At 33.0% G+C, this 21,310-nt stretch overlaps 2 protein-coding genes across 2 annotated transcripts; one reads left to right on the top strand and one right to left on the bottom strand.

Annotated features, from left to right (window-relative positions):
- The first annotated feature begins 1,820 nt into the window (after positions 1–1,820).
- Positions 1,821–16,098, top strand: LOC134249043 (malignant fibrous histiocytoma-amplified sequence 1 homolog). Its single transcript, XM_062731409.1, has 6 exons — positions 1,821–1,946; positions 2,170–5,041; positions 5,297–5,538; positions 11,968–12,054; positions 13,983–14,264; positions 14,509–16,098. Exons 2-6 carry the CDS (start codon positions 2,187–2,189, stop codon positions 14,529–14,531), a joined length of 3,489 nt encoding a protein of 1,162 aa, XP_062587393.1. The 5' UTR covers positions 1,821–1,946; positions 2,170–2,186; the 3' UTR covers positions 14,532–16,098.
- Positions 8,593–11,504, bottom strand: LOC134249044 (mucin-3B-like). Its single transcript, XM_062731410.1, has 3 exons — positions 11,366–11,504; positions 11,113–11,181; positions 8,593–10,966 (listed from the first exon to the last, which is right to left on the bottom strand). Exons 2-3 carry the CDS (start codon positions 11,171–11,173, stop codon positions 8,703–8,705), a joined length of 2,325 nt encoding a protein of 774 aa, XP_062587394.1. The 5' UTR covers positions 11,174–11,181; positions 11,366–11,504; the 3' UTR covers positions 8,593–8,702.
- Positions 16,099–21,310: the final 5,212 nt, after the last annotated feature.

Here is a 21,310-nt window from a genome sequence, read left to right as displayed (position 1 = left end):
CCCTCAATTTGTGTTTATTTACCTGATTTCCATTCACTGGCATCAAAAGAGGAGGTTTTTAAATACTTTTTTTATTTAGTGTAATGAAAAATCCAGAAATAGCTATGCTTGTAATCTTAACACCTTGGATGTTTTTCACAATCTACAATAAAACCTTTTTTTATCATGTTTATGTCAATAAAACTTTACAAAAGCAGAAAATGATACAAGATATTGAAAAATAGGAATGATAGACTGGGAATTTATGTATTTAAAAAAGTTTTTGTGTCTAATAAATATTCTCAGAAGATGGATGAATCAGGTGCCTGTGGTATACAGTACCTTGCCCTTTAAAACAATGTCAAAATAACTCCCCTGGAATAGTCACCCTCAATCCCTTTTTGGTAGGACTGTCATGGTTCCATAATTTTTCGGGTCGAGCTGGTTCTAAATTTTTTAGGTTCGGTTTCAGGTTTATATAGAATAAAAACTAAGGATTTGAATTAGATTCAACAACTTTTTAATTATTTTTAAATCTAAGAAACAGCAACATAATGACTGGTTTAAAGAAGTTTCCTAACTAGAAAAATTAATTGAACCCAATCATTCAAATCACATTATTACAGTCTTTAATGGTAATATTCATCCATAAATTAATGCATCTCCTAAATAAAAAGAAAAATAATAATTTAATGAGATCACTAATTCCAATACCTAACTTTCTTGTATATTTTGTGGTGAAAAACATAAAATAAACACAAAACTGACACATTATATTGTAAATAAATTCTTTGTAAAAAAGAACCTCTTTTCAAAGGTCACCTCTCTATAAAGGTCACTTTTGATGGATCCCGTAGGTGACTGCTTAATACAAGTTTCACTGTATACTAATGAACCTTTCGATTAAGATGCCATTTTTATGGTAAAACCTACTCTATTGTACAAATTAGAACCGAACCGGATTCCGGGAAAACAGAACTGAACCTGACCCGAATTAATTGTTCCGTGGTTCTGGGTCATTTCGGGTACCCATGACAGCCCTACTTTTTGGGGAGGAACACCAGATCCCCTTCCCTGCTTTTTCAATTTTTAGGGACAACCCAGTACATATCATATAATTTTGTCATAGAACAGTTATTTTTAACATGATATACTTTGATAGAAGGAAAGAAATTCAAAGTTGTTATATGGTATTTGTTTGTTTGTTTGTTAAGTTTCACATAAATTTGTAACTATTACTTACATGTAGTTAACATGTATGAAATTGACTGGGAGAATTTGATTAGAATGAATTTTCTGTTAATTATGATTCTACAAAACAGTAGTCCTGAAAAATCATGTTTTTAAAATTCAAGTCATTATTTTTTAAATGCCAAACCTGACTGAATATCAATTGATTTGATCCTGACCAAAACTTGAGATTTTGTACCATATTGTGTCAATTTGCAAAAATACTGCAGTGAATCGATATTGCAGTGAACAGTTTCACTCCTGACCATATATTTACACCTCAAAGCACAAATATTGTGTAGCCTTTAATGAAAGATTTTATTCTCTGCAACATAAGGAAGTACTTGCAGTTGGACAGATATAAATTGTTATCTATAGGTGCATAAAGAACACTGCAGAGATTTCAGAATGTCAGTATGCTGGATCAGTTGGAAAGAAGTAATAATTTGACAAAATTTATTTCTTCTGTTATGACATATTAATAAATGTATGGTCATTGTTTTTCTAGGTCTTGATATCAAAGATTTGGGCCTTTCTGACTGGGATAAAAATATGAAATTTGTTCAATTTTGGGGGGAAAATTGTACGAGAACTTCTTATGCTATAGGGTATTTTGATATTTTTAAATTATTTTGCATTCAAAAAGAGTGATCTTTTATTTGTTGTATTGCAGGTTGCAGATCATGACACTCAGGATAAGGAGTTCAGATTTAAAAATTGATGCAATGAATGAATAGGTAAGTCAGTATTAAAAGGGGAAGAAATGCAAATACATGCACTTCAAGAGATTTTTCAATGAAATTCCCTATTTAAAATTCCTTGAAACTCATCAGTAGACTGTTTGTTTATATTGAATAATTTTTTATTTGAAATTGTAACTGTTCAAACAGTACTATTTAGATACTTGCTTAGAAGTTCTTGTGAATGTGCAGTGTTATCCTTGTTTTCCTTTTTCTGTAGGAATTCTTTCAGCTGTAATGATGGCTACAAACAGCCATGCTTCGGAGGCGTTCAAACAGTACGTACAGAAGGATCCCAAAGGGAGGACAATCTTAATTGTCCCTGAGGGGAAATACAAGGGATGGGTGCCCCGTATCATCTACAGCATGCACCTGGAGGACGTCACGCTACCTTTCCTAAGGCTCATGTCATTTCCTGTGGGCGGAACCTCCATTGGGAATCTGGTGGATATGAAGAATTTCAGTGCTGTTGGAAATTATCTATGCTTGTTACCCAAATCTTTTGGTACTTGCAAATCCATGGAAACCCTCAATCTGAGTTTCAATCACTTCCAGCAAATTCCAACAGCAGTCTTTAATTTGCAGTCACTCATCGAGTTAGATTGTAGTGACAATGAGCTTGAGGTCCTCTCTCCAGATATCGGAAAATTAAGAAATTTACGCACATTAAAACTAGGAGGGAACTTTCTGTCTGAAATTCCGAGTGAAATTAGTCAGTGTAAGAAGATAGAGTACCTGGTACTGTCAAGGAAATGGTATCCAAGAGAAGGAGGAATGAAAGAGTTACCAAAAGCTGCCTGTGGGTTAAAGGAGCTGCGATATCTGGATGTCAGTTGGCACCAGATCCATACAATTCCAGATGAAGTAGGCAATTTGACAAAACTGGAGTCTTTGAATATGAAAGGAAATTTCCTAAAATATGTTTCTTCAAATATTGTTAAATGCACGAGTTTGAGTGAATTAAACTTGACAGGGGCATTGAAACTGAATTCATACATTCCAGAGGAATTACTGCAGTTGTCTGAATTGAGGACATTAAACTTGAATAACAATTACTTTTCTGAGATTTCACCAAAGATAAAGGGTCTTAAAAAGCTCAGACATTTCATCATGAGGAGGAATGCACTAGTGAGTCTGCCAGACACTTTATTTGACTTGAAACATTTAGAAAGTATTGAAATTGGAGATAATTACCTTGAAGAACTTTCACCCTCTGTAAAGAAATTGAAAAAATTAAAAACGTTAGAACTGCGTGGTAACAAACTTACCAAACTCCCAGATGAGCTCTGTGATTGTGGTAGTCTTGAATCATTATTGCTGGCCTTCAATGAACTTGAAAGTCTACCAGACAATATTTATCTCTTAGCAAATCTGAAGGAACTGGATGTTTCTCATAATCAGTTGACCTCTATACCACTGCTGTTGGATAAATTGGAGATGCTTGCAAAAACAGGACTGATAGACTTAAGTGAAAACAACATTAAGGTCCCTCCTCAAGAAATTTGTGATCAGGGCGCTGATACTCTGTTTATCTTTTTGAGAGAATACAGAATTAGTCAGGCCAAACACAGAAGGAAAATGATTTTGCTTGGTGCAGCCAAAGCTGGAAAAACTAGTCTTCGAAATGCATTGATTCTAGGCCGTTCCAAATTAACAGCAGAGCATGAAAGGACCTGGGTACTGGAGCGCCACCTATGGGAACCGGAGCCAGATTTGAGAGTCCAGGTGTTAGACTTTGGTGGCCATCATATTTATTCTGCTGCACACCATATGTTCCTGACCTCAGAGGCTCTACATGTGTTAGTGTTTGATTTAAGTAAGTACAAACCAGAGCTCTATGATGCTATGGTGGGAAATTGGCTTGATGCCATAATGGACAGATCTCCTGGAGCAGTTATCGTTATGGTTGGAACTCATGTTGATCTTTGCAAGGCAGATGAAATCGATGAAATCTTGGAAGACATCTCGGATAAAATGAAAAATATAGAAGACAGAAAGATTCAAGAAATAAAAATTCATTTGGTTCGAACAGATGATGCTCTCAACTCACTGACCAATAAAGATACCGGTACAAAATTCGAGGACATTGAAATTCAAAGACTTAGAGAAAAGAGAAATGGCATCTATAAAATGTTGAAAACGAGATCACAATTGCCCAAGAAAATACATGTTGTTAGTTGTGCTGATGAACTTACAGGTGTTTTTGAGTTTAGGAACATGTTGATTGAAAAACTGAAAGAGGCAGGAGAGAGACCATTACCCACTCCGTGGTGGAGGTACCTGCAGAAGATTGCAAAATATCCTGAGAAAGTCTTGTCTTTCACAGAAGCCTTACGAATATTTAAGGATCTGATGAATGAAATGAACCAGAGTATGATTTCACTTGAAGGATCAGCCGTGTCAAGTTTGGAGATGGTGCTCAAGTATCTCCATGCAACAGGAGAGATTATGTGGTATGCTGATAACCCCAAATTGCAAGGCATTGTGTTTCATCATCCAGAAACCCTTGTGGAGATGTTGCGTGCAATATTTAAACATGATTTTGACAAAGTTGTGGTTTATGATGAAATTTTTGGAAAGATTGCTGGCTTGACTGAGAAGAAGTTTGATGCAATGAAGGAAGATTTTCTGTCAAAGGGGATCATGACACTGGAGTTGCTCCACTTCTGTCTCTACCACTTTAAAATTTCTGCAGAAGCTAGGGATATTTTTGTTGATCTCATGTTAAAATTTGATCTGTGTTATGAAATACCTAGTAGCTTACAAACAAATTACACATCTAGTCGGATTTTGAGATTTCCATGGTTCCTCAGAACAGAGGCGTCAAATGAAGTGTTTGTAAAGTGGCCCACTAGGACCCCCAGGAACATTGTGGAACTATCTTTTCAGTTTGTGTTCCCATCCAAATCTCCACCAAATTTCTTTGAAAAGCTCTCCTCTAGACTGCAGGCTCATGTGTCAAAACGAGAGGATTGGTCTAATGGGGTGCTAGCATTTAAGAACAAATCCAAAATTCTGGTGACGCGTGAGCAGAAAGATGCTGGGACAGAGATTCTGGTGGCAGTCAGGGGAAGTGATCTGCAGGAACTCTGGTATGTACTTTGTCTCGTCTGTTGGTAATTTAGATTAAAGTATAGTGTTTTAAGAAATACATGTACCATTGTATACTGGGAGACAAGTTTATTATCATGATTATCAAGAATTTTGCAAAATTTTAGAAAAATGGCACAAAAATAATACATACATGGTATAATCATTATAATGTTTATTTCATTCAGCAGAATTAACATGATTAAATATTAAAAATGAGCATATATATAAATAAAAGAATCATTCATTGTTATCAGGTACCTCCTCCTGAAAATCTACCATGATATGAAGTCCCTGCTACAAGAGTGGCCACTGGTTCATGTGGAGCAATACTTGCTGTGTTCCCACTGTATACTGAGGGGAGATAATGACCCATACCTCTACCCAGCAGAACTTTATCTGGAGACAGTCTGTCCCCAGAAATTGTACCAACTACAGTGCTGTCTGAAGAGCAAGGAAGTCTTCATTCCAGCATGTTTGGTTATCCCTCTTGATGCAGGTTTGCAAGAGATTTTGTACAATTTAATGCTGCTATACATTCTAAAAGCAAATTTTTCTTTGTCCCACATGAAAGAGTTACTATATCAGTATATTTGGGGCAATCCTCAATTTATCAAGTTTGGAAATGTAATTTTGAAAAATATATTTTAAAATGTTCCCAAAAATTAAACATTAAGAAAATGTAAAATTCTAGAAGACAAAAGAGTAGTTGAGGAGTATCAGAAGCTCATACTTTTCACAAATGCTCCTCAAAACCTCAAGTTCTCTCATGAAGGCTAGCCATGTTTTTGGTATGCGGTCAAGGTCACCTGATTTAGCAGTTTGTTGTTCCTCAGTTCTTGACATTTAGAGTCATAGGATTCTTGGTTTTTCATAGATTAACTAAGAAGTTGCTCAAAATCAGAGGATGTTGCAATTTTTTGCCAGTGATATATTTTGGTTTTTGATATGGGAAGTTAGTATAACTTAATAAATAAGATACATGTAGTAGAATTCTTAAGATATTTTAAAGTTCCACTTCAGTGTTTCTGCTAACTTTAAAAACCAAGGGACAATATGACCCTTTGAAGTATACTTTTGGGAGTCAAAACGATTTTTTTAGGGTGAAAATATTTTCTGGTTTTGCTTTCAGTTCGTATATTAGCCCTGCCTATTAAAATCATAATTTGATGTTTACAAATAAAAAAAATAGCAAAATATAATCGATATACTTCTTTTATTTACCGGTACACTGTCAAATGTTACCGAATACCCCATTAAGGTTTTGTGAATACTTCAATCAAAAGATAACAATTGAAAGTGGTTTGAATGCTTTGCAAAACTGTTTATTAATGATCTGAACTTTGCTCACCATTTTATTACCAGTATCAGCCTCTTTGACAAAGCCAAGCTGATATATATTTACATTTGCAAATGTTTTCCTTTATATAACACTAAGCAATGTGTATATATAACTGTATAAATACAGGTACGGGGTCAAGAGGTCACAGATGTGCGTATGGATAAACGTTCGACATAATTTCTCAGTGACGTCATAAAGCGTTCAGTGGATTACATACATGCCGAAAAATAATGCATTTCACACGTTAAAAGTCACAATCAGGCAAATTAAAAGTATGAATAAGTCACAAATGTAAATATAAGTAATAAGGTATCATTTTAAAACTATCGGGCTATAAATACGGGTTGGTACGAGATTAAATTCATCATAAATATTTATGGAATTTAATCTTGTGACCAACCCATATTTATATCCCGATAGATGTTTAAAAACGATATCTTATTTCTGAATTTCCGGTTTTGTTAAGAATTAGTTAGGTCGTACAAAAGAATGTACAGTAAAACTCGTTTAGTACGAACACAGATATAGCGAATTCACGGTTATAGCGAAGTTTTTCTGGGTCCCCGGCAAAATTCTTAACAAATGTTTGTGTAAAATTTTACGGTTATAACGAACTCTGATATAATGAATTTACGGATATAGCAAACTGATTTTGAGTCCCGTTGAGGTTAAAGATAATGAAATTTACATCTTTTGTAACGAACATTCAAAGGTTCTTAAAAAAATGATAAATTGAACTTACTATATTTCCTTTTAGCATTTGTATATAAAATTCAATTCATAAGAAAACCTTAGTTATCGAAGATATGTCTTGTAATATTTGCTTCACTAACATATTTGGTAGTAATACTTGAAGAAAAACATGCATAGTGCGAATTCGCTACAATGGTTATACGAATTCGTTATACGGATATAACGAATTACAAATATAGCGAATTAAATTCACAGGTCCCCAGGACTTCGCTATAACCGAGTTTTACTGTAATAGATTGTTGACATGTCGATTTTAACCACTACTACTTTGAAATTAAACTAAAAGCAATGATTAATTCCTAGAAATTAAACATGTAAAATTTCTTCTTCTACGAAGGCATCAATATTGAACTGGATTTTTAAAATTCATTTTCATATTTTTTTTCTGCGTCGTGATGACCCTTTATTTAAACAATAAAATGCTTTCTTTGTTTGTTATTACTGGAATTAACGGAAGCAGCTGTTGCAGAAAAAATACATAACCCGCGTCGTAAGCGGGTTATGTAAATTTTTTCTGCAATAGCTGCGGCCGTTAATTCCAGTAATAACAAACAAAGAAAGACATTTTATTGTTTATATTTATATCTGTTTAAATTATCATTTAAAGTAGGATTAAAAAGATTAATAATTGTATTAATGATGCGAACGTCTTTATACGTTTCATTGATGGAACAGCCACTGATCAAGAAATCTATACAGGCGACACGCCTAATGTAGTTCATGCAGTGATTAACGCAATGGGTTTTCTTAAGAAGTAAAGGAGAAAATTTTCAGTGGATGTAAATATATGATGTAAAGTATCTTTTATGCCAAAAATTTGCAGAAATAAGCGTTAACGGAAATACGTACTGCTTGTTTCATTGCCACAAATTGTATTAACTGTACTACAATATAGGAATGAGAACAGTTTTAATTATAAAACAAAATTCAGGTTGTTTGGAAATAGACCAACACCAAGGTAATGTAATTACGTGCATTTGCAATCAATAACAAGTTAACAGGGGTGGTTTGCAATAAAATTATTCTGTTTCATCATGGTTGTTTATTTTCACAGTTTCAAAAAATACATTTCATTACATACTCTACACTTGGTGGGCATAGACACTTCAGGCATGACTAATGTAACTCTAAAAGATTCCTAGCTGTTTGTTTTTTTTGCAACTCTTTAATTGAATTGTATATACACAAAATATAGATTTCGACCCACTGCACACTTTAGAGAATCAAGACTGACAATTACCAAGTTTCTTTTTGTGTGCATTTTTTGATCATGCATTTTTAAAAAACAAATCCATGAAAAAAATGAATAATTTTCCTGCTTATATTTGTCAAAATATAAGATTTTATCTTGGCCCCATCCAGTTTGAAATAAGGTTTGACTGTAGTTTGATATTCCCTCTGCACCTATGTATGTAAATGAGTAATACCTGAAAGTCACCAGTGAGAATCACAAAATAAGCAAAGCAGTTGAAATTTTTATCATGTTTATTGTACCATGCACACAGGATAATAAAGCTTTGAACTAGTGAGAAGAAGACAATAATTTAATAGTACTAGTATTCTAAATATCAATTGCCATTTTGCTCAGCTAAATATGACTTTTGCCACTTCTTTTTCCTCTTTTTAATATTTTCTGGGTCTCTTGCAATTCTTTTATTGTTTATTTTCCTAGCAAGGTCTGCAACATAGGACTCTGAAGTTTGTTTGTCTATATCAGCTGTGTTTTTATATACTTTTTCTTTTAAACTTTTCCAGTAGTTTCCCATACTACCAGTATTTTGTGTACTTTCGTGATTTTCCTCAGGTTTTTGTTTATTTTGTTGTCTACTAAAAGTCTTTCTCCATTTATTTGCGAATTTTCTCCTATTTTTTCGTCTAACTGTCATACTTTCTGTTGTTATCTCAATAGTCTTTGGAGTAGTGGAATCTTTTATGATTGGAGCCCTTGTGGTAGGGACCTTTTGTATCTTGTCGTTAACTCTGAATTGTTTTGGGTTTAGTTTTGTTGACATTTGTTGCCAGAATGCACTAGTCCTGTCTGGATTTTGCTGGAAACTGCTTATTCTACCTCTGCCCTTTTTGCTATGTGGATTTCGAAATGTTGCAGCATTTTCCCACACGTTTTTGTTTCCATTGTTAGATATGGACACTAAGTTTTGTGTATTCCTATTTTCACTGTTTCCCTTCGCTGACACTGAAATTGGAGCTGGTGTTGCCCTGGCTCTCCACTTCTTTCTTGCTTCTAATCCTCCAAATTTATTTCTTTGAAGACTGGGAAAATAGTTTTCTAAATCTACTACATGAAATCTTTCCTTTGGATTAATTTTCTTTACTTCCTCAATTTCCTTTTTGTCTTGTAAAACTTTTTTGAACTGATCTTTTCTTTTCTCAATCCACTTCAGTACCTTATTAATGTTGGGAGCTTTGAGGTCTTCCCCATATTTACTTTGTCGATTCTTTCTATTCTTTAAGTACTCCGATCTGTATTTTTCCAAAACTGAATATATTCCCTTCTTTGTCCCAAATTTCCTTCTTTGTGTTTTGTTTGGTTTTGTTGTTGAAGTCTTGTTGGAAGATGGCACAACATACTGATTCTCATAAATATGGCCAATTGCTAGATTTTTATTGACATTTGGTGTTGTTTGAGTGGTAACTTGTTCTGCAATATTTGTAGAAATCTCCACTGGTGTTTGAGTTGTTGTAGAGATTTCTTCATTTGAAAGTGTTGTTATCCTATCCAAAATGTCTACTGATTTTGCTGTGCCTATGGCCTCTGTTGTAATTGTCATTGTTGTTGTGGGTTTGGAAGTAGTTTTTGTTGGTACAGTCTCTGTTATTGTTGTTGTACCCTCTGTGGTACCTCTGCTTGTGATTGTAGGTGTTGTAGGTGGTATTGTTTCAGTTGGTACCGATTTTGTTGTAGTTACTACTTCCTGTGTTTCAGCTTTTGTTGTTGTTGATGTGACAGCTTCTGTTGTTGTTGTTGTAACCGTTGTTGTGTCCTGAGCTGGAGGCTGGGTAATTGGCTGTGAACTAGTACCAGAGGTAAGAGACTGAACATCCACTGTACCATGTTCAAGAGCATGGTCCTCAGCAATAATCAGTTCTCCTGTGTGAGAGTCAAAAACATGAGCCCCAAATATTGGACTCTGTATAACTTCCAGATGTTCACCAGTGTGGGGATCTACTATATGTGTAATCTCATTTGTGTCTGGGTCTCGAATAACTCCATTAATGACTTTATTCTGTGAATTACCTTCATTTTGACCAGTCTGATCTTGATGGTTGTTTCCTGATGGATCAGTATTGTGATTTTCTGTGGTAGTATCAACAGATAGTATGGTCACTGTGGTAGTCTGGGGAGCAGGTGCTAGTGTTGTTTGTGTCAGGGTTGGCAGTTCTGAGAGGAGAATCAGTTCTCCAGTGTGGGGATCAATTATATGCCCACCAGTTATTTCACTCTGGATAACCTCTAAAAGTTCTCCATCATGAATATCAAGAACATGAGTGATAGCACCAGATACTGGATCACGTACCATGCCATTCTCTACAACTAGTCCATGATCTAGGTCTCTGTTTCCACTTGTATGTTCTGTTCCATGGTCTGTTTGGTCTGTTTTGTTTTGGAACTGTTCTGTACCTGAGTCCACTGTAATTGCTGGACTGGAGGTTTCTTCAGGTGCTGGTTTATTTGTTGTTGGTGTCACAGTTGTTGTCTCATTTCCAACATCCAAGGCATTAAATAACATGTCAGGGTTACTCAGAAAAAAGTCAATAAAATCAGCCTCTGCATTCCCTAGGTCTTCTGTTGTAATTTCAAATGGTAATTGACCTGTGAAATACAGAACATTGACATTTAAATCAGATGTTTATGTTCCCAAGTGGTGAAACAGATTTCAATTTAAGTTTTAGGTTTAATAATAAGAGATTTTGATTATTACCTTTTTAAGAAAAAAAAAGTTGAATTTTCAAACTTACTGTGACTTGTTGCTAGGGTTGAAATATAGACACATGTACAAAGAATCCAGCTTCTTCTCATTTTAAAACCTTTAAAAAATTTGAGACATTGAGTTAAGATTTGGAATCAACTTATATATTTTCATTTATATGAAAATTAATTTGTTTGAAAAGTAATATAGTTTTTAAATAAATGTCTTCAATCATTAAATGTTTAAAAAGATTTGAGAAATTAATTTCATGTGAGAAAATTTAAAATAAAGAGACACCTTACCTTGTTATGTGATTATAAGCTCAGAGATTAAACTAATGATCAAACTAAGCTTTTGTTACTTCTGAGGACGGGCCTATTGGACTGTGACGTAAACTGTCATGCTTACGTTTATTTGGTTTTCCTTGATGAATAATGATTAATGAAGGTGTTATTTCATTGTCAAAAATACTGCACATACAGCTCTCGGAAGTGAAGGAATTAATGGTCAGGTTACCTGTGCCCCACGCATATTTCCGATTAATAAACATGTAGTAACTATTTCAAATTTCCAAAAATCTACCAACCTATGAAAATGTAAATGAGTTGAATTTAAATATGTTTACCTGGTTTTGATTGATAACTGTTATCTTTAAATTTTTTTTAATCTTGGAGTAGAAATGCATGAAAATTTTCATGTCAATGAGTTAGTCATTTCCAATGTTTTATCGCTAAATGCAGTATCTGAATTTTCATGAATAAGCCTGAAAAATGACAATAAGTATAGAATTGTTATCAAACTAAATGAGAGAACTTTGTATAAATTATTTGAAAGCTGCAAGATTCTTAAAATAATCTATTAAAGCTAATAAATATTAAATAGTTTTTCCTTCTATTGTCTATAGATTTCCAGGATGACATTGGACAACATGTTATAGTATTAAAGGAGTTCCTGGCGAGTCTAGAAGATACGGTGGATGGCAGTGGGTCAGGTAGGTCACAAAGGTCACAAAGGTCAAGTTGACTTATTTCTCAAAATATTCTCTTTACACATGCCTGATTAATTTATACACTATATGATATAAAACAAGAACAGCAATCTCATTATAGTTTGAAAAATTCAGTATTTTTTTTATACATGATTATTTCCCACTGGCAAATCTTGATTGATTTTTCTTTAAATTTATTTATTTATTTTTTTGTTAATTTTACTATTAGCTTACCTGCACCAGGATGCATAAGTGAACTTTTGAAATGAAAGTTAGTTTTTGTCCTCAGTGAGATCTTATATAACTTCTTCCCAAGGCTTAATTAAACTCATCCTAAAATGTCAGCTTTAAGTCAAGGCTGTGATGAAGGGAGTTAAAAATTGTTAAATTGATGAGATCACATGTCAGTGAAGGGCTGAAACCTATACTTGGGTCTTAGGGCAATTTAGCATTGAGGAAATTTTTCTATGACAGCACCTTCTGTGACACATTAGAGATGTGCGATTTTATCGGTATACCGGTATATCACGATTTTTTGTTGCGTGATACATATTGTGATATGGAGACCTGAATACCGGTATTTAGGTACATATTATTAAGTCCAGAAGTTATTCATTTATTTGTTCAATCTTTCAAATTACAATATAGAAAGTCTAAAAAAAAAAGTTGTAAAAGGTGAAAAGAATAGCATCTTGCCATCCAAACATGACTAATTTTATGTACATAAAAATTTCAAAAAAATGAAATTTTGTTTTTACTACCATATTTTTAAGAAAAATAATAACAAATCATTAAAAATCAATGTAAAAATTGATTGTAAAAAATATCATGATATTTTGAGAAAAAATCGTGATATATTGCGATATAAATTTTTTGGCGATAACCCATCCCTATGACACATGACCTCAGAATATACCTTTTAGTCTTATCAGTAGGAACAGTCTCAGTGTCCTGCACTGGGATTCAAACCCACATATTTTGGCAACTAAATTATCAAATTATTTGTACATTACTTTAAAGTGAGTATTGTGGCCCATGGGTCTTTTTTACAAGTCTGATACGCTAGTATCTTAACAGCTGATAGTGACATTGATGTAGTTGTAATTATCAGAGTAAAAGTTTGATTTTAAATCCATCTTCTTCCTTCATTATACTGTGCTGACAGTGTTGAAAATCAATTTTTGATAAAGTGGTTAACATTACTGAAAAGAGCTATTCCCTTATTAGCATATGTTTATGTTTGAAACAAAAACATTTTTACATAGGTTCAGTTTAATCAAAACAAACCCGGCCATTGTCCAGCACTAGGTAAATTTTGCAGACTTGGCATTTAGAACTGTCAGAAGTCCAAAGACTTAATTAATGATTAATTTTGATAGAAAGCTTTAAACCCCAGAAATATGAGTTTATAGTATGAACATCTCGGTATTACATTCACCAACTCTACTAGGATTTTTCTAGTTGTAAGTATAAAAGGTATTCTGAATTCAAAAAAAATTTGAAATGTACAGTATGTAATGTGTGTGGAGATGGGTGGGGGTGGAAAAGTAAAATCATACTTTATGCACATCAGAAATATAAACACCCTGTCATTTCTAATTAAAATAATAAATTGTAAGCAAAATAACCTAGGTATTGGTTTTAAACTTTTTTCAAAAGGTCAAGGTGATTGGGTAAAAATTTTAAAAATATGTTAATGGTATGATTATGAAAAAAGTTTAAATTTTATGACAGACAGACAAATGGATCAACAAATATGATTCAATGTCCCAGAGCTTTTGCAATGACAGGGGATAAATCACAATACTGCATAATAAATATACTTGGATATTGTATAATTGATTCCATATTGTTTGTAATCACTGCATCAATCATTTTAAAAGTTAATTTATATACAGACAATAGTGAACCCCCAACTTGACCAATTTTAGGTATTTTGACTGACCTTGGATTGATGTATGTGGCTGCCAAGCTTGGCTTTGATTGGACCTTGGTGGTCAGTAATCTTGGTTTGAAGCAAGCAGAGATTGAACAGATACAGATGGACAACCCATACAAAGTGATACACATGATCAGTATTGCATTACAAAGATGGCGGGACAGACAAGATGGACAGTCTGACGAGGTTCTTCTTCAACAACTGTTCAGTGCGCTGGAGAATTGTAATCGCAGGGACCTGGTGGATGAATTACGGCAGAAATACAACATACAAGGTTTGTTCCACTAGTTATAATCAAATATGATTATTACCTTTAAAAATCACTTACTATATGTAGTAAAAGCAAATTTTTTTTTGTGTTATTGAAATTTATGATAAAGCTGTACATTGTATTTAGTTGTTTATATAATTAGTACAAATATGACAAATGCTGTGTTAGATTTTATCAAAAATTTCTTTAAAAGTTTTTAATTCTTTGCAAGAACCAAGTTTTAATAACATTTTCCTTTCATTTTTAGAAGACAACCCCAAAGAAGATTAAACTATGAAGAAGATAGTTCAAGGTTAGGAAAGAGCACTATGAGGAAAAGACAATTTTTATGAACGCATGTTTGTTGTACATAAGCAGTAAAATTTGCTCAAAAGGAACTTGGTTTCAAAGAACATAATTTCAATGACTAACAAAATTCTGTCAGTAATAAAGGGCACAATTTTACAAGCCAATAGTTTTAAAGATGAAAGCATGAGGAATTTATCTTCATCTTTACATCTTAATCAATTGTTTGTTGCAAACTTTGATTACAGGATTTTAAAAACATTAAATATATGCTTTTAATTTCATGATGTTCTTGCAGAAGTAATTTTCTCTGTATGAATTTTGGAAAATCTTAGAAGCAGCAACTTTTTTAACTTACCTGAACTGAAAGCTGAAGTCAGCTTTTGTGATCATTTTTTATCCATCGCCCATCCGTCTGTAAACTTCTCACGTTTTCAACTTTTTCTCCCAAATTACTGTTTTGTTAAAATGATGACGCCAATGATAGGGTTGGGACCGCAGTGTTGGATAAAGTTTTACTTTCATGTCAGAAAGCATAGGAAAAATGTGTAGAAATCCTTTTCTCAAAAAACTACAAATCCCTGTTTTGTTATGTTGATCTGAAAGCATCATAATGTTGTATAGATTCTAGTTTGTTGAAAACAATAATAGGAGAAATAAATGATCTGATAAAGAACAGCAGTGTAATATATTGATTCAGGTGAGCTTTGTGGCCCATGGACCCCTTGTTTACAGTATTGTAATACAATTGTATTTTCAATTTTTCTGATTGTTCTTTATTTATGAATTCATTAATTTTTTTTAATTTGTCCATATTATGTATTATGGAGATAAACTTTTGCAAATGTCTTGGAAAATATGTGCAATACTTAGATTTCTTTATCTAAATGTTTTTTTTTCTTGCTACTTTGTAAGGAAATCATGACTTTAAGAGTAGCAGAAAGTGTGAAACATATTGATTTAATATCACAACAAAGAGAAATTTTAAGACACAGTCAAAGTGATTGAGATTTGTTTAATACTGGGGGTTGTGAGTGGTATTGTCATTGGCAAACAACCTATTGATGCAGTATTTATAATTAATGTATGTACATTGTAAATCATTACATTTGACAGAATGAACTCATTTGAATGTTATTCATATAGTGATTCCTTAACAGTGTTGTTCCAAATGTATTTGTGAAAAAAATAAGCTCATTTGAATGTAATTCATAAACTATTAGTGATAATTTTACAGGCATGTCTAGTTGTGACTTGCACCCACTAGTATATTCATCATAGAAAGTTGATGTATAATTATATGGTGGTGTCATTGCTTAAACTGTTGCAAATTGTGAAACTGCTTTGAAATTTATCTCAATATTTATCTCCTTAAAAACGGAAAGTAATTTATCTTTTTACTCTTCATGAAAAGAGTATTGTCAAACTTTTTTTCATATGGAGATTTCAAATTCAGCAATGTTTATTAATTATATTTAAATTCTTCTCAGAAATTCATATGTGAAAAAATAATATTATAGTTTATGATATTATAAAAATGGTATTATAAGTAAAGCAATTAATAAATTTAATAATAAATGAAATTGATGTAGTTTGATATTTATTTTCGATATTAGAATGTTTAATAATGATTTGTCTCCACTTTGATTCATTGGCCAGCAGCAGTTATTGCTTTCTAATGCCATGATGGTAAAGAGTGCTAAAAGCAGGGCAGTATTTTGAGCTCAATCGGTGATTAGTCTGAATTTTTCCTGATGCTACCAATGTATCAATTTTAAGGTACCTAAGCAGAGGATAGTTCTAAGTAAAGTAAATCTCTTTATTTGAGAGAGGAAACATCAGTGAAGAAGACTCTGATGCCACTTTATGACTGCTTTTGAAGAAGGTTAAAGTTTCTCAAGTGCAAGTCAAACTTCAAGGTCAAAGGGGGGGGGGTGAAAAAATGTTGCCAAATAAAAGGATATTCTCAATGAATACACCTATGATATATGAAGCCCCAAACACTAACAATTAGAAAGTAATGGTCAAGGTTAAAGTTTTTTAAAAATGGGTTAAACTCAGGTCAAGGTAAGTAAGTTAAATGTATTTTTTTCCTTGGATAGGTCTTATCACACATGTGAAGTATGAAATCCCTACACTAGCACCAACTTTTCAAAAAATTATGGAAAATGTTTAAAGTTCAGTAAATTCTTGCAAAGGTCAAGGTCAAATATGTTGATACCTAAAGAAAAGCCTTGTCACAAGAAATACACATGTGAAATATGTCAGCAATTTTTTAGTTGTCACAGTGAAGAGGAGATAACGAACAGTATTCAAGCTCAAAAATCCATAAAACAATACAAAATTGCGGAGCAGACACGAAACTCCAAAACATCAGATATGAGATCAGATGCCATGGAGGAGTGAGCAGCCCCTGCCGACTGGTCACACCCTCCGTGTGCTCCTTGTCATGATCAGAGAAATAACGGAAAAATCAGTCGTCAATTCAGTTTGTAAACAATGGCCTAACAATTAGTATGAAAACGTCACATATTTTGACTTAAGGAATGAATTTAATAGCTACCCATTTTATACGGTATAAACTGGGTTGGGGCAAGTTACGCTTTATAAAAAAGCGTAAACTGTTCCAACCCAGTTTATACCGCATAAAATGGGTAGCTATTAAATTCATTCCTTATAATTTAATTTTCATTCATTTGACGTAAGAAATAAAGATGACTGTTCTAACAAATTGACTTCAATTTGTACAAAATTTAAATGTAACGTCAGGCGGATTGATACGTTTTTGACGCAAGTCATTGTGACGTAGGCAACCCATTTTATACGATATAAAATAATTTTTTATCCAATCAAATACATCGTTACAACCAGAATTAAATTATTCAATGATAAATTGCAGTTGCTGAAAAGGCCATTGTATCGACTATAGAACTTACGAAATGATGACTTTAAATGAGACTGCTGACATTTTTGTTTCACCAGCTTGTTTGTCAATAATTTACCTTTTTACAATTTTAGATATTGTACATAGGTAGAGCTTGCTCTTGCGTGTCGAATCAACCGAGAGATATAAACCCCGTATTCAGGTGATGAAGGTATATTGCTTCATAAGTAAGGGAAGTTGACGATTGAAAAGTTAAAGTCATCACGTTTATCATAGAGCTTGGTTGTTAGATTGCCATTTACGTCTTTTCAAGTTTATTTGAAGGTGAATAAAGAACAAGGTTCACTTTTGCCTTATTTGGCCCTGTGAATTTCTGAAAAGCTGAAACTGCATAGTTTTACTTCACATTGCATTAAATATCACTCAGATCTTTGGTGACTGCATATCTATCAAAAATGACGTCATTTTCTGGCTAGTCAATGTATTATGACGTCACGAATTGCGTCAATTTCCTCATATTCTGAAAAAGTCTACTAAAACGGCCAATTTTTTACGCTATTTTTTGATATTTAATGTATAGCGCAACCTCTGATCTATAATATACGAATAGTAAATGATAGAACTGTTTCTGAGGATTATTGGACATGTTTTATTTTTTAGATCAGAGAGTGTGCTCATATAATTTTTCTTCACTGAAAGTACTCAATTATACCTGTTTACCTAAAAATTCAAGAACATTGCAATTTCATAAAGCCAGTTCTCCAAGACCTGAACTTTTAGAAGATTTTTTTTAAATAGGATATGAAAGCACCAAGTGTCTATTTTATTTTAATGCTTCAAATAGAAAATCAAGTGTTGTTCAATTAATTGGTATATCTACAGGGCCATTTTATGCATAAAGTGAACCGACTTTAATAAAGATGTGATCTTTTTTTTCAAGTGAAAAGACCAACAGAAGTAGGGATAAAAGGGGGTGACAGGTATAATTTTACCAATATTCATTTATAATTACATAACATATATGTAATTAAAAAACACATTTATTGCATAAAGTAACGAGGAAATAATAATAAATCATTGATGACATAATTTGAATTTTGAATTAAGAAAACGTTCCCTCACAATATATTAATTAAGCGGATATTATAGGAGTAAATACGTTTCCTTTCCTGTATTTTATACATTAATTAAATAATCATAAGTTCATTTGATATGTACAATGTACATGTACATGCAAAAGAGACTGCTGTTAAGATTTTTGTGATGGCCAATCTATCTCAAGAGTTTTCTGAAATATTGCTGCCGGGCACCATATTCATTACAACGACAGGGACTTTAGGAGTCTTTGGGAATATTATAGTTATCGTCTTGTACTGTTGTAAAGTGGAGGACGAAAATGGAGACAGATACTTTATTCCTTTTCTAGCATTCATTGACATGTTGGGATCTATTTCGATGACAATTTTCAATGCGATATCAAATTATTTCTTTTTCAGCTATCCGTCGGAAATATGTTGTAAATCACTTAATTTTTCACAGATGTTTAGCGGCTTCCTTTCTGCATCTCTTTTGTTGGTCATTGCAGTACAGCGGTATAGAAAGGTATGCCACGCAGACCATGGTCAGTTGACATTGTTCTGGAGGCGGTGTTCTATTTGTTTAACTGTTTCCATCTCGGCCTTTATCATGTCTCCTTGGCTCATTTTCTCGGGGACATTTATGACCTCTGTTCAATTTCAAGGCCAAAACGTCACAGGAACCATTTGCAAGTTCGTAAGCCATAACGTCATCCTTCACTACCATTCAATAGTGTTTTTATATTTTGGATGTATTTACACGTTGACTATGGTCATCCTTGTTGCGCTTGTTGTACTTTATGCCCTCATTGCACTAAAATTAAGGAAAGTTTTCCAGAAGACAGGGACAGAATGTGAACCACTCTGCAAAGAAACTGGAGAGAATGTTGATTCCAGTTCAAAACATACCACAAATACGGACGTACGGACGTGGTTTAACTTGATGTATGCTACGATTGTTATAGTGTATATAGTGTCTTTTGTTCCCTCTGCTATGCTGCTGATTGTGGCGTACTCCCATGTTAACTATCTGAATTTACCAAAATCCGCCTTGAATGCATATCTGATTTTTGGGCGTTTTGTGGTCATAAACCATTTTGTGAATCCATTTATATATACTTGCTTTGATTTTAAATTTCGGAAAGCACTCATCAGTGTTTGTCAGTGTAAGAACAAAACACATGTTTGATTTTTAAAATTTAAGATTTGTTTACCTTTATCTGAATAAGTATATTTATTGAAATTTCTTCTAAAATACAGCTCCGAACACTTTTTAAGCTCACATGGCATATGTCCTGAAAATAATTATCTTCAGTTTTCGAAGTCGATGTTTTAAGTGGACATAATCAATAAGTGGTACGATGTAACATCTGTTTAATTCTACCAAAGGTGTGTTCAAATTGAAATTATCGAGTTTTCTTTATGACTGTTTAGTTGAAGTTTTCAAATTGTCTCTTTAAAGATGAGTATTTTTTCTTGCTCATTTACCATACTTAGTTAGTTTTGTCGAAATAGAGCACCGGAAAAGTTCAATGCTGCAGAGATAAACCTTGCCAAAAGACAGGATAATGAAGCATTGTTCACTTTTAAAATAGTAAATATTAATTTTTTTAATATAGAAAGGATTTTTTAAAATTTAATACATTTACGGATTGAAACTTTGAAATTTATTTCTCATGATGCTAAATTTCAGAAAGTAATTAACTCCGAAAAAATGTTAACTTTTTCACAAGGAAAGCAGTCGAACAGATGCGAAAGATTGCTATTGCCTTGAGCTTTAAAAGAGTACAGAAGTGTCTTTCACTATAGTTAACAATTTTCAATTGCTAATGAGTACGTACATGGCTATTTGTTTAGCCATGTACTCATTGGCAATTATTGAAAATTGTTAACTAGTGAAAGACAGAAAGTACAAGTTACTGGAGATGCACTGTGTTTAGGCAAGGCAAACTGGACTGCAACACAGATACGGCTGCAGGTGGGGAGAAACCATAAAACCATCCATTATAGAGAACTGTTACATTCTATCATCCTAGAGCATATCAAAGTCCTTCAAATATAATGTGTGAATGAAATATATTTTTGTCAGTGAATAAAATGAAAGCTAATTTAAACATTCACTTTGAGAATATATTTTGTTGTCTCGTTAAGCAATTTTGCATTGTTATAATGTGACGTTAATTTGTGCGAAAAGCCATGTGGGTGTTAAAAGTGCGCAGAGCTGTACGTATCTTAAAATTGTGTACCTATATATGCATTTATCTGTATACTGCTTTGATGATATTACTTTTTGGTCTAAGCTGTAGTAGATTAGACCCCCCCCCCCCTTTATGTTTGCACGTCTCATCTTTGAAATGTACCTTATCGTTTTTCAGAATATAACTCAAAATTGAATTGTTATAAGGTCAGACAAAACTTTCCTCAAATTATGTATTTAATTGTTACTCTTCGTAATAATTTAAAATAACAATTTCCCAGTATTATAATAATTATATCTTGAATCATCTAATATTTTTGTCAAAATAAATATTTTAAGGCAATTAGAAACAATACTCTTCTCGTATCGACATTTGAATTGATTCTACTTAAGTTATGATAATTGTATTATGTCTGACTTAAAAAAGATATTGTGATATTAGAATTAGAGAATAATGTTTAATTTATTTATTTAATTGTTTCATAAATAGTACAGGCGCTTGAGTTTTTAACTTTTCTTTTTATATATAAAAAATCTCCATACTATAATAATATTATGGGAAATTCTTTTATTCATGAAAAGAAAAATTAAAAACGTGTAGCGCCTG

The sequence above is a fragment of the Saccostrea cucullata genome, unplaced genomic scaffold (assembly GCF_032062105.1).
Source record: "Saccostrea cucullata isolate Sc308-1 unplaced genomic scaffold, CSIRO_AGI_Scuc_v1 ctg2008, whole genome shotgun sequence".
NCBI classification, from domain to species: domain Eukaryota; kingdom Metazoa; phylum Mollusca; class Bivalvia; order Ostreida; family Ostreidae; genus Saccostrea; species Saccostrea cuccullata.
This window is presented reverse-complemented; position numbering and strand designations above follow the sequence as displayed.